Genomic DNA, 13,416 nt, shown 5'->3' on the forward strand with positions numbered 1-13,416 from the left:
ATCCCAAAGACAATGAGACGATTCATTCTGGTTTGGGGGATGCTGGGACGGGGGGTTCTGAGGGCACAATTGTGCTCCAAGAAAACTCATAAATGCAGACGCACATTCGGCAGCCACATGTTTTGCGTTTAGTCAGAAGAAACAATAATCAAATCCGTTGATCCTCTTCTTGCTGTGAGGATGATTGCTAATATAAAAGTCAGTTCTTCTGTCTAATCATAATTTAGGATGGGCCAGTAATTACGTCCGTCCACCCGTTCACAACAACATGCTGTCTAAACAGGATGGAGTATAGGCTTCCACACAAGACAGGCATACACCCAAGCAGTGGATCTTGTTTCCACACCACTTGTGGATGTTGCCAGTGTTTATTTCAGCTATGTAATTGTTGTTTTTACGTTTACGCAGTTATTGATGAGCGGGTGTCAAAGATGCTTTTTGGCATGTCCTACAACTAGCCATCAACGGGGAGATTTCACTAAAGAAACAAAATGTGTTTCTCATGCAGAATCCTTAGCTTAATTGCCTGAACTGACAATGAAAATAAAAATAAGCATTTATTAAAGTAATATATTATTATTTTAATCTGTCAGAGCCATTAAGGCCACCAGAGAGGTCTTAACACCAAGTGTGCATCTTCTAAATAAGCTGACATCACAATGAACTCCCCCTTAAGTTAAATGCAGCCATGTGCTGTTGACACCCATAGGAAGTGCACACTTATTTGGCACTTATATTGCACATGTATCACTACACATGGTCTTCCTGTGCTGCAAAGGCTTTGATTGTGCTGTGTTATTTATGAATTGTCCCAGCATCCAAGTGACTTCTGGGTCTAATTAACCATAGCCTAATCCACGGCAAACAGGATTCTGTCAACAAAATATACAGTACCGCTGGATCAAAAGACAGCAAAATTATGCTCCCAGGCAGCCATCTGGACCAGTGTCAGTATTATTTCAGATCACGGTCTGATTATATTTCCATCTAAAGTAATCTCAAAATTCTGATCCTTCTCCAAATCGGTCACACTTCAACAACTGCTGTTTGAGTGGTTTATTTTAGCCGTTTCCCACAGCAACTGTAGGATTTTCCATAATATAAACACTCAGCATAAAGTGCTAATAGATGACATTCAACATTGAATGAAATATTCCTATTCAGCTACTATTTTGGTCATAGGAATTCACAAGTAGCACAATACAATATCTAAATCAGTGATCTTGCTTAAGTTGATTGTGACTTTTTGTGCATTTTGTGGAAAGTTCAGCTTACCTTGCCCGGGTGTGACAGAAAAGCATGTGCGTGGAGTTTTGGCTGTCAGATGCGGTTTTTCTTGAGACCCATAGCGCTCCTCGGACGCGCCGGGTCGCTTTGGACTGGCACATTGCATATGAGCCGGGTTGTGGTGCGGGCTCCGGCAATTCTGGGCTCCAAAGCCATCGTTCCCGACGCGTCTCGCACAGATGTCCGTCTTGCTGCTGTACATTGAGAGCGTCATGCCCGTGAAGTCTGTGAACGTTGGGGTCTGACAGTGACTAACCATCCCGAACAGTGCCGAGGAGTTCTGCATTGAAACCGCGGCTCTCAAGAGTGTGAAAGTCCAGCTCACATTACCTGAACATAAGGGGGAAAAAAGGGAAAACAAATCTTAAACAAAGACTGCTATCGGCTTAGCCTAGGCTAGTTTGCAACAAATATAATGCTTTTCTATGTTGGCAAATGGACAGGAATGTAGAAGTTGCGCACAGATTAATTCATCATCATAAATCGAAATAGGCTACTACAACTATAATAACATAATAAAAATAAATCAATAAACATGTCATCATGAAAACATCGCCTACCTTATGAAACGATAAGCGAGCACCGAAAAATAAAAGATGAATGAATGTACGCTACACGTGTGTACGTCAGCATTCTTTTCCAAATGACCAGGGAAATGAATAAAACATTGAGTGTAATAATAATCAGCAGCTGTGTTGTATCTGTCGTCCCATGCAGCAGCATCCCGAAAGGACGCGCGTCTCTCTGGCTGGTTCTGATTGACATCCGATAGGTCCACTGACTGACTTCGCAGTATTTCAACTATAACTTCTTTCCTCTCCAATGAGGGCAGTGTCCGCCGGGATAGGATTATGGGAGGATGTGAATATATCGATCGAGAGGATCCGTTTTACACACAGAGACAGGCTGCATGCCGTAGCCTACCTACGGAGCGCTGCGTCAGCGTGTGTAGATGTTGAATTTGCGCAACAGCAATTCGTGGACAGGTGCCAAACTAATTACGATTGAGAAGGGGGGGTACAATTCATAGCCCACATTTTCAGATTATATGCTACAACTAGTGTTTCTGGACATGTATAGGCCTATTTCCAAGGACAACGAATTAGAAGAAAATAAAATGTAGGCCTTCATAGGCTATGCTCTGTAAAAACTAAAAAGACTAATTGAGTTCTGTTCACAATAGTCAAGCACGGTAGGCTAAGTGACGAGCAAATTACTACAAGTAGGCATAGCCTATTAAAACCCTTAAAAATAGACATTCCGACAGTTGGAATAATAAATAAATAAAACAGACTAAAATTGCTTAGAAAAAGAAAAATCCCACTATGGAAGAAATATACAATATGCATTAGCCTATATATGCCTCCTAAAAATCTCCAATAGAATACAAAATGAGATTACTTTTTGTAAGTTTAGGTTTTCGCTGTTTTTTTTGTTTGTTTTTTTATGTGCCATTGGTAGCCAATGACATTTATTTCACATTAGGTCTGGGTGATAGCGTACAGGCTATAGGCTATGTTTGATATCGTTATTAATATACATTCATCCAGTACAGGCCTATGAACATCGTTGGATAGGCTGCAGCCTGTAGGCTATATTGAACCTGATATTTTACAGGCCAGAGGGTTTTCAGTTGAATTAATGGGAAAAAAACTATTCAAGTTCACCTGAATTAAACTAGGTGTAAAACGAATATTATTCAAATAGGCTACTACAATTCCTCAAAAGTAGCCCAATTACAATAAAAATGTGTCGAATATGTAGCTAGCCTATATTTTTATATACACTTTCCAACGCTAAATTAGAGCCACACTATGTTGAGCAAAATTTCACAACTCGTCTACTGTAGGCTGTAGCCTAATCTCTACCACCATCTAGTGGTGGAGTCAGGTGGACTGCATTTAGCATTGTATTTAGTCTGGTAAAATTCACTCTACATTTTCCCTCTAATCCTCAACATAACATAGCCTAGCCTGTCTGGGCTAATCAACTCATTAACATAGGCCTACCTGCTGTGCCGATTTCGTTTTCATAAGCATGCATGCGATGATGCGAGTGACAACGGCAAACCCGAGTTAAGTCAAAGTAAAACGCCATTATAATAAAGTTACAAAACGTATGTGCGTACATGTCCAATATTACGGTAAACCTACGGATTGCGTTGTCCTAGTGTTTCCACACGTCGGAAATAGGTTGGACATCTGTGGTGGTTATCGCTGCTGCAGTGCAGAGTGCATGCAGATCAGTCCAGCGACGCGTGGTGGTCGGTGTGCTGGTCAGTGGAGCACCGTGTGACAGTCAGACAGCAGTTCACTTTGATGCAGCAGACATGATTGTACAAAAACTGCGGGTGTTCCTGATCACAATATGCATGCTCTTCTTTGGAATGCTGCATGTCGGCGTTCTGACAATGTTGCGTTTCATTTCACCCAGCCTAGCCAAGAAGATCACCATTAAAGCAGCTGAAAGGACCACGATGGCCCATAACCCACAGTTCAAGTATGAAGACTGGGGACCGACGTTCGGTTCCCTTACCTGCTTCAAGACGGTGGTAGGACACTTGTGGCTCAATCTGGGCCAAGAGGCCTTTGTGGGCGCAGAAGCCCCCAACACACCTGTTGTGACATTAGAGGGAGATAAATCAACCATCTTCAACTTCATGAAAGGTGAGTTTTTACACCATAAAATCATCTGTTAATTTACCCTATTGCACTTGGAATACATTCAACAGTGGTGATGATATTTGATTGAAGTGTGCGATGTGTGTCGTTTTCGTTTTCCTTTGGCAGGCAACAGACCGTTGGTGTTGAGTTTTGGAAGTTGCACCTGACCCCCGTTTCTGTTCAAACTGGACGAGTTCAAACAAGTCGTCCGTGACTTCAGGGACGTGGCAGACTTTCTTGTAGTTTACATCATTGAAGCACATTCGACAGGTGAGTGAAATAGAACACCACAAACATTGTCCTTTGAAATATCCTGCTGTCCACCACGTCCATATTAACTTCGCCCCGTACATGACTGTCATTGATTGATTTGATTGAAGAATGTATTAACAGATTGGAGAATTACAGTACATTTCAAGCACAACTCAATACAAAACTGTTAAATGTGGGAGAGAGGACGACACCATAAAGCATTACACTTGTTTACAATAGGGACCACCATGTTCAATTCATCATGATAACACGTAGAGACGTAGGCTACAAATAAACACTTATAGGATATTTAGCCATGAACAGGAAATCATCATAGGAGGTAAAAAGGGGAAAAAATACAGTGAGGGGTCAAATTTACCCAGTCAACATTTTAATTCACGCTACATGCCCGCTAAGAACGCCCCTCACTTCACACGGGTGTGATTCCTCTCAAACAGGGTGCATAGTTGCTAATATAATAGCTGATCCAGGAAATGTCTAACATCTGTGGCCCCGGGGTAAGCACTTTATATTTGAAAATCTGGACGTTTATGTACATGTTTACTCTGTAAATGTAGCAGTCCCAAAAAACAGGCAGAAGTTTCGCCATGATCATGTGAACCCTGGCTAAGTCTGTTCAACTCTGATTAATTCATGAACCAAGTTCTAAAACAAAAGCTACGTCTGTGGGAGACCATGGGGTTCAAATCCCAACTAGCACATACAAGTTATGGTTTTCTTTCAGCTGTGTAAAATCAAATGACATGCATTGACGCCCTTTCCAGTGTGTCATAATTATATACGTAGCTAGCTATCATGAGATAGTATTGTTTATGATTAAACCCCTGAACAAGCGCATAGCAAAGCTTCTGGTTTTCCAAAGCTTTAGCTGTGGTGTCAATCTGCAGTCAGTCATGCTGGTCACTTAATTCTTTATTGCTTTCAGATGGTTGGGTCTTTGCCAACAATGTTGACATCAACCAACACCAGTGCCTGGACGAGAGGCTGTCTGCAGCTAAGATTCTGGTCCAGAAGGATCCTCTGTGTCCAGTGGTAGTGGATGAAATGACCAACATCACCACAACGAAATATGGTGCCGTACCTGAGAGGCTGTATGTGCTGCAGGCTGGGAAAGTCATTTATAAGGTAGGGTCGTTGTATGTCAGTCAGTACAGCAGCTTTACTGCTGTGTGAGCTGTTTAGCACACTCAGTAGGCTACACTAGGTTCCAACTTCCTTGGCTATTTTCTGAACTTATGTCCTAATGTTCATTTTATGTCTTATATTCTTTGTTTGTGAGCTTTTACTGTGTTTTGTGACTTACTGCAGCCTCATTTCCCATTTGGGACAAAATAAAGCCCAGAAAAAAGAAAGAAAGAAAAAACACATTTATTGTACTTGGCAAATATAGCAGCACTTCTGAGAACTCGCCAGCTAAGTAAGTATACATCCCTAAGGTGTTTCTCAAACTGTTGAACAAATACTTATCAAAGAGTTATGTAACCAACTTTTATAGACCCAAAGTCTAATGCCTATTCTGTTATATTGAAGAGGTTACTGGTGTGCATGTTGTTATGCAAGCATGCTAACAGCAGCCCTTAATGAACACAACACAGCTCTGGAATGGAATTTCTGGAATGGAGCCATAGTTTGAATTGATTTCTCCTTTGCATGCATACCATGCCACAGGACAATGAAGATATAGCCTACAAAACCAATAAGACAATAAGAGTGCGAGAAGCGACCTCGCCCTTACAGAGCTTTTTAATACGGCACAGTTGAGGAGTTAAACAATTTCCCATTCATTGCATCCCTACTTTCTTGGTGCCTTTACACAGTGAAATGAACGCATTGGTTGATTATTAAATACTAGTTATTAATTTCTTATGACCCTTTCTCTAAGTCTAAGTCATGTATTGTTCTATTTCTGTGTTCACTAGGGTGGTATGGGACCCTGGAACTATAGTCCCATGGAGGTGCGTATGGTCCTGGAGAAGATCAAGTAGATAATCTGAACAAGTCTGGCTGTACTTGTTATGTAATATATATATATATATATATATCGCTATGATTGCTCTGTCCAACCTCAAGAGTACAAACTTTGGGATCACACAAAAAAATCCCAAAGTTTGTACTCTTGAGGTTGGACAGAGCGATCATGTTTGTTAGTGACGGCTACAGAAGAAACTTGACATGCTCTGGAGCCAGATAAAGTGAAACGTGGAGACTGTCCAGTTAGAGTTTTGGGTAATCAATGATGTTTTAAATGATGCATGCACTGGAGTACAATAACAATATCATATAAATAAAGGCTCAGTAACATTGCTTTTAAATGGATTGCTATATACACAGCGTTATTACCTCATGAGTTAACTGTATACTTCCCATGGTCTGAGTGAATGGTCTGAAATAATTTAACATGAGACTGCTTTTTATATGATGGTTACAATGTAAACCTATGGTCACTGTAATTTGATAGTTAATTCATTAAAAGTATGCCCTCACCTGAATTATTTAGAGCATTTATAGACATTTGACATGTTTAAGTAGGCTACACAATTTGCATGTACCTGTATGCATTAACAACCTGCTATGTATGTCAGAAATAAAGTAGCCTATGTTAAATCCATAACAATAGGGGAAATGTTGATGTCTGCATCATGTTTTCCACTTGTGTATGTATGCATTGTAAACCAACTCACACTGGACCCATATACTAAAATATGTATTATATAAACCGCTTTTTATGTGTCATTTGAGAATAATGTTGGCCTGGTTACTTTTATAAGACAAATGTGACAGGCAATATGGGCCTACTATTGTAATTATTTTAGAGATTATTTTCATTGACAGAGTTGGCCTGTGTCTCCTAGCCACACAAATAAACACAGTAAATTATGCATGAACAACATCAAATAGTTTACAAATCACTGAATGACTAACTCAGAGCTACAGCAGGAAACGGATCAAGTTGGTGTTGTTACATAACATGCTGTAAAGTGGCCTAAATGGTGTATTTGGCCCATGCCCAGCCAGCAGGCCACATCCTGTGGCGATCAGCCAGTGAATTCACTGGAGCCACGCATGCCTTATTTATGCTCCATCCATCGTATGACGGTGTCGGGTACATGGCAGATCTACAAGCTCACGACGCGTTGTGAGCTTATAGATTGGCTGTTTCCGGCACGTCACACTGGCTTACGATGAAGCATAAACCAGCTTCCTAAAGCAACAGTGTAGCAAAGCGGCTAGTTTATACTTGGCTGTATGACCGTGTTGTATCACAAACAAGATATGTTCAGTAACTAACACGATTGTACAATGAATGTCTGAATTCAAACAATGGAAAACTAAGTAAATCCCCCACTAGGCCTATACTATGCGTTTGGCTCTGTAGTACCAGGTTTCTACTTTCTACAACGTATGTTTCCTGTTATGGTTCTGTGCCCCATAGCTTAATTTGATTCACGCGGCAATGGATTTGAATGGGAAACTCATGAAACCACACCTTTTGTGTTTCAAATCTGCTGCCTAGCCAATCAAGAAGCTCTGGGAAAATGAACCGGAACAGGCAACGGGCTAACCTGACTCTGCCAGATGGGGGCGGTATTGGGTAACCATGTTCCCCAACACAGCAACCATCTGGGATCTCTCAGGGGATTGAGCTAACGCCGAACCGCTCCGTGGTTCGAACCAATCAGCGTGAGCGAAGGGCGGGATATGTGCGAAACTGGATGTGAAGCTATATAGACACGTCAATATGATTGGTTGTGTTTGCACGTCATCGAATTTGCTTCCGAGATCCCAGATCCCAATAAGCTGTGAAACAAATTTGTGTAGCAAGCTTCTTGGATCTGGCAGCGTCAGGTTAGCAACGGGCATGCCACCTTCTAGAAACCGGAGACTAGAGTTATGCACAGACACACAGAGCCTGTTAGTGTTATGTGTCAATCAAAATCATGGGGAAAGTCCACATGAACCCACCAGTGCATGAGGGGCGAGCTCCAAAAAAGTGGTCTTTGGCATACCACCACAAAAGTGATATATACCACTTTTCAAAGTGGCACTGTTAACTCATACTGAGCTGGTAGAGATAAGATAGTGGGGAAAAGGAGGGGGCATAGACCCTTGGATGACTCCAGTAAACTAATAGGGTTTATGTGGTTAAAATACATTTTATTATGGTTGTTCGGAGTTTTCTAGATTATAGCCATCCGAAGGGGCTAATGACAGGCAGCACGGTAGAGTAGTCAGATTTATTGACACAAAATGACCACAGGTCATAAAACTGGAAAGAAATAAAAACAACACTATCACAATAATATTCTATGAATATAATGCAATAATCATAAAATAAACATTAAAATATGTTATTTGTAACATACTTTTACAATATATATATTCACTCACTGAATACACTATCAATTATAAACGCAACCATTATTTCACAGCTCCTCTCATTTATTGGTAGACTGCAATATAAAGAATTGATTGATTGATTGATTGAAATATTTATTAACAGTTTGTAGAATTTACAGTACATTTTAAGCACAAACTCAATACAAAGACTGTCAACTGTGAGTGGACGACCCAATTAAGCATTACACTTGTTTACAACAGGGTCCACATTGTTCAATTCATCAAAACATTTAAAGACATACAACCATTTAGAGACATACAAATAGACATTTCTATGTAGCTAAAGAACAGAACAGGAATTCATCATATGGGAAGCAAAAAAGGGAAAATATACAAGCACTGGGAAAATATACAATATACAGTGAGGGAAATGGGGTGGGGGGGGAAAACTGGCATCCATATATATATATATATATACATACATACACACACTATGCCGTAAATATAATCAAACATACATATACTGTATATACACACACATGTACTTTAATATATATTATATATAAAGCAAACGCAAAGTAATCTGTTACTACAGCGAGCTGGATATAACAAGTATAAACTGCATTTCCCAGAATGCAATTCACTAAAGTGCCTGCGGAGATCGCACGCACGCAGAACTGATACTCGTGCCGGCACGGTGCGATGCTTCAACATTACTGTGGCACAGTCCGTGGCGTGTGTTAAACCAACGTGACCCTTGGCCTTCATGGACGTACAAAACCCACAAAACACCACCACGCAACAGTACAGGCTACAGGACTCCTCCACCATTTACCAAACTACCGTCTGCAAAGTTGGTTGACAGAGTAACCTGTCCAAACAGCGAGCGTTGGCCACGGCTAACATCGCTAGCCAAACGCTAGCCAGGCTGCAGCGCACTCACTGCAAGCCACGCCGCCACGCGTCGCTCGCTTAATACTTATTCATTTCTGTATGAAATGCGGACATAACGTGGTAAATGTTTACAATCACAATTGTACAATTTTTTTTTTACACTGCTAACAGGCTGCATCAGTAACCATGGCAGTAGCTCAGCAAACACTTCAGTTACAGCCTTACAGGTGGTTACATACCAACAGGCAGTGTGCTCCTAACGGGTTGTAGATGAATGAACGCCACTACCAATCAACCCACCTGCGCAGTCGCGCATGCGCAAAAGCACTTCCAGAGTTACATAACCATACCCATTATACTGAAACGCATTAAGCATGATGTAAACATGAAATTAGTGACATGGAGTTATGAAATAGGACAATTATGAAGTAATCATTTTTAAACACCCCACAGTTCCCATTATTTATAAAATAACTTTTTTATACCCATACATTTTACTGGTGTTTTTAACCAATGGCCCAAAAGAACCGAACAATGGTATAGAAATGTCTCTAGTCTGTAACTAAGGTCTGTAATGGGTAATGAGTGCACACACAGTACTGATATAGTAATTGTAAGGTGGAACAAAATACATATAGTATATATAGTATGGAGTAATGTATGGTTGTCACAAAATCCCTCTTTTAAAACATGCAGTACATATTGCAAACAATACCAGTAAGACACCCTGAGGGCAAGAAGCACCCTAAAGGGCGAGGTCGTGTGCCGTGCACGCATCCATCCGCCTGGGTGACGGCAGGCGGGAGACTGCTGGGTGACCACTGGCGCTTCGGCATGTGGGGTCAGATAAACATGTGGAGTGAATTCTGTACTGGCCATATATGGAGCGTGTCTTGAGTGTACTGTAGCCTACAGGGTTTGAGGAGGTCAGATCAACAGGGCGTCTTACTGATTCAGTGTGCCTCAGGATCTTACTTATTTGTGGTTTGCCAAAAATATTGTGTCACAGTGACAGAAGCTTGACAAGTTGCCTGTCACCACACAATGCAATGAGTTCACCAGACAAAAGATATCCTGTTAAGAAAGCCTGGTACCGAGGCTAAGAGACCAGTGGTAAAGTAAAACATTGTCTTGTCATCTTGTGTTGCACAATGTGTACCATCAATGCAGCACAAACGTGCTATATTAATAGTAGGGTTTATTACAGACTGCGGTGGATCACATGTAAACAGGAAGGCTGACTTCACACAACTGACTGTACCTGAGGACACAGTTATAAATAGCCTGTCTGAAATAAAACTTGTAATAAATGTACCATTATGCTGAAACCTCCATAACATGCACTACTCACTATGGTAGAACAGTGAATCATAACTTAAAGATTATTATTTTTTGTTTTGTTTTTCTGCTTTTATTGATATCAAGTGAAGATTGACAGGAAAGGGAGAGAGAAGGAGAGAGACATGCAACAACAGTCGTCATAAACAGGACTTGAACACGCAACATGCTGTCAGGAAAGGCGGCATCAGCCTCTTTAGCTCGAAGGTTCTTACCTCAATCATATATAAAATTATTTTAAAAAAATCATAAAAAATAACTAAAAATCACAAAAAAACGACGGCTGCAATAAGCAACCCAAGGCTGTAATAAGCAACCTACGGCTGGAATAAGCAATCTATGGCTGCATAAGCAACCTATGGCTGTAATAAGCAACCCACGGCTGCAATAAGCAATCTACGGCTGTAGGCAACCCAGGGCTGTAATAAGCAACCCACAGCTGCAATAAGGAACCTATGGCTGCAATAAACAATCTACGTCTGTAATAAGAAACACATCTCCTTTCTGTACATCTTTCATAGAAAAGGACTCTTTGACAGTCATTGGAACTCCATATAGAGGTCCCCAACATTGCTTGCCAGCCAAGGCGGCATCAGCCTCTTTAGCTCGATACCTAGCCTCCTCGAAGGTTCTTACCTCACCATGAGAACAGAAATCACTAAAAAAATCACTAAAGAATCACTAAGAAATCACTAAAAAAGTAATATACAAAATCTAAAACAATATCGATACCTAGCCTCCTCGAAGGTTCTTACCTCACCATGAGACATAAAATCATAATATAAAATCATAAAAAACCATAAAAAATTACATTTTGAAACTATAATATCTATAGGATATATACACCCAGTACTGCTATTTTTGCTGAATGCTTGCCCCATATGCTAGGGCTCAGTGGTTAAACTATATGAGCAGTGATGTGGAAAAACGCTTCCATGAGTTTGTCTGTATGAAATCGTAAAAAACACAGAATTTAAGTGATTAATCAGTGATTTAGTGTACATTTACCACCACTAACTCAAAACAATGTCTGAAGTTTATTTAGTTCCGTTTAGGAAGGAAATCAGCTCATTTTCACATTGAGTGAAGTTACAAAAAAAAATATTGTGACAGTATATAATCCTTTGTCTTTTGTTATTTTGTACATTACTTGCGCAAGCAGAGCGCGCAAAAGAATTATGTATGTTTTCATTCATTTAATTTTTCTTTTACATTGAATACGCTTTTATATTTTATTATATTTATTTTTTTCTGTAAAATAAACCATACCAGAATTTTAACTTTTACGTTTTTAATTAGCAGTGTTTGTTATTTATAGGTTGTGCAATAAATAATATATTTTATTTGATAATATATATATATCAAGCTTCATGTCTTCTTTTAGTGTGAATAATCTATGGAAAGCTCTTCATTCCAATAACTGAAGATTGAGTGTAGAAAAATGTCTAAGATTTAGTAATGTTTTGTATCAGTCTCGAGGTTTGTCTGATGACAAAATAACCGCTAACCACACCGCTTTGAAATAGGTCAGGATTGATATCAGTGTCAGCTTCAACAGTGTACAACCTTTGACATCTGAAGAGCTGAACGAATGTTAAATATTGAAGGAAACAAAGGCAAAAAGATTCACTCTTCTGTCATTTTGATGTAAGGAATTCAGTTGAGATGGTTTAGCAAAGGAAGATATAGATTATGAACTTGTGTTGACTGTCTGTCCACACAATGATACAGATGAAGAAAATAAAGTCCTGCATTGGGACTCGCAATTGTTTTTATTGGCATCAGGTACAGTATGTTTGAACATACTGTCCACAAGGAATGTCTCTGTGAGGTCGTACATCTATTTATAAATGCATAACGTCTCTATCTGTATGTGTGTGCGGTTGTAATCGACACACGCCCACATGGAGTACAGTGCCCGGTGTAGAGTCCGTCGGACCCACGGTTGTCCAGAACCGTCACAAAAGGCCTCTGCCTGGGGCTCTAGACGGGGCCCCCTGCCGGGGTCCATATAGAGCGTCGCAGTCCCCTCCCCTTTCAGAACGACGATTCAAAAATACTTTTTGAAAAGCCTATGGAGAAAATGAATGAAGAATCATTTCCTGTTCCACTCGTCGTTCTGAAAGGGGGAGGGACTGCGACGCTCTATATAGAGCTGGCCTGTTCTGATATCACAACACTCCATATTTGGGGATGCCCGACACAGAACTCCATATATAGGAATAAAGGGACACAGAGAGACAGAAATACAGAAATCTCCATATATATGGATATATATACACATTTTAAATCACAGCAACGTTGGCAGGCCCCCGTCAAACCAGTCCCCTCACACAGCTGTGAGTCGTGACAGGGATGTCATGGTGGTCATTGTGTCTCCATATCATGGTGAGTATCATGTGACATGATACTGATAGAATACTGGGATATTAGCCACCCAAAAAGGTTGAGAAACATTGATCTAGCTCAAATGTAGTAGTCTGACACTAGTCCCATTTACAATTATCACACCTCTCGCACTGTTGTTCAGCACTGACCTCTGCTGGAACATTGAATTAAGGCAGGTGTGTCCTTGACTTTGCCAAACAAGCAGCAGATATACAAGGTCACAAAGGCCAGGTGC

The 13,416-nt window shown here is 40.5% G+C and overlaps 2 protein-coding genes across 2 annotated transcripts in view; one reads left to right on the forward strand and one right to left on the reverse strand.

The window, feature by feature from the left end:
* glis1b (GLIS family zinc finger 1b) overlaps window positions 1-2,131 on the reverse strand; it is a 104,089-nt gene extending 101,958 nt beyond the window's left edge. The window contains exons 1-2 of the mRNA XM_083766645.1: window positions 1,848-2,131; window positions 1,276-1,617 (exon numbers count right to left, since the gene is read on the reverse strand). Coding sequence (XP_083622771.1) covers window positions 1,276-1,573 — 298 coding nt within the window. The 5' untranslated portion in view covers window positions 1,574-1,617; window positions 1,848-2,131. The remainder of the gene's footprint in view (window positions 1-1,275; window positions 1,618-1,847) is intronic.
* Window positions 2,132-3,547: 1,416 nt separating this feature from the next.
* On the forward strand, window positions 3,548-6,265 carry dio1 (iodothyronine deiodinase 1). The gene is made up of 4 exons (XM_083767059.1): window positions 3,548-3,953; window positions 4,077-4,220; window positions 5,149-5,348; window positions 6,143-6,265. Exons 1-4 carry the CDS (start codon window positions 3,617-3,619, stop codon window positions 6,206-6,208), a joined length of 747 nt encoding a protein of 248 aa, XP_083623185.1. The 5' UTR covers window positions 3,548-3,616; the 3' UTR covers window positions 6,209-6,265.
* The last annotated feature ends 7,151 nt before the right edge of the window (window positions 6,266-13,416 follow it).

Source organism: Protomyctophum parallelum (assembly GCF_964188405.1).
Source record: "Protomyctophum parallelum genome assembly, chromosome: 6".
Lineage (NCBI taxonomy): Eukaryota > Metazoa > Chordata > Actinopteri > Myctophiformes > Myctophidae > Protomyctophum > Protomyctophum parallelum.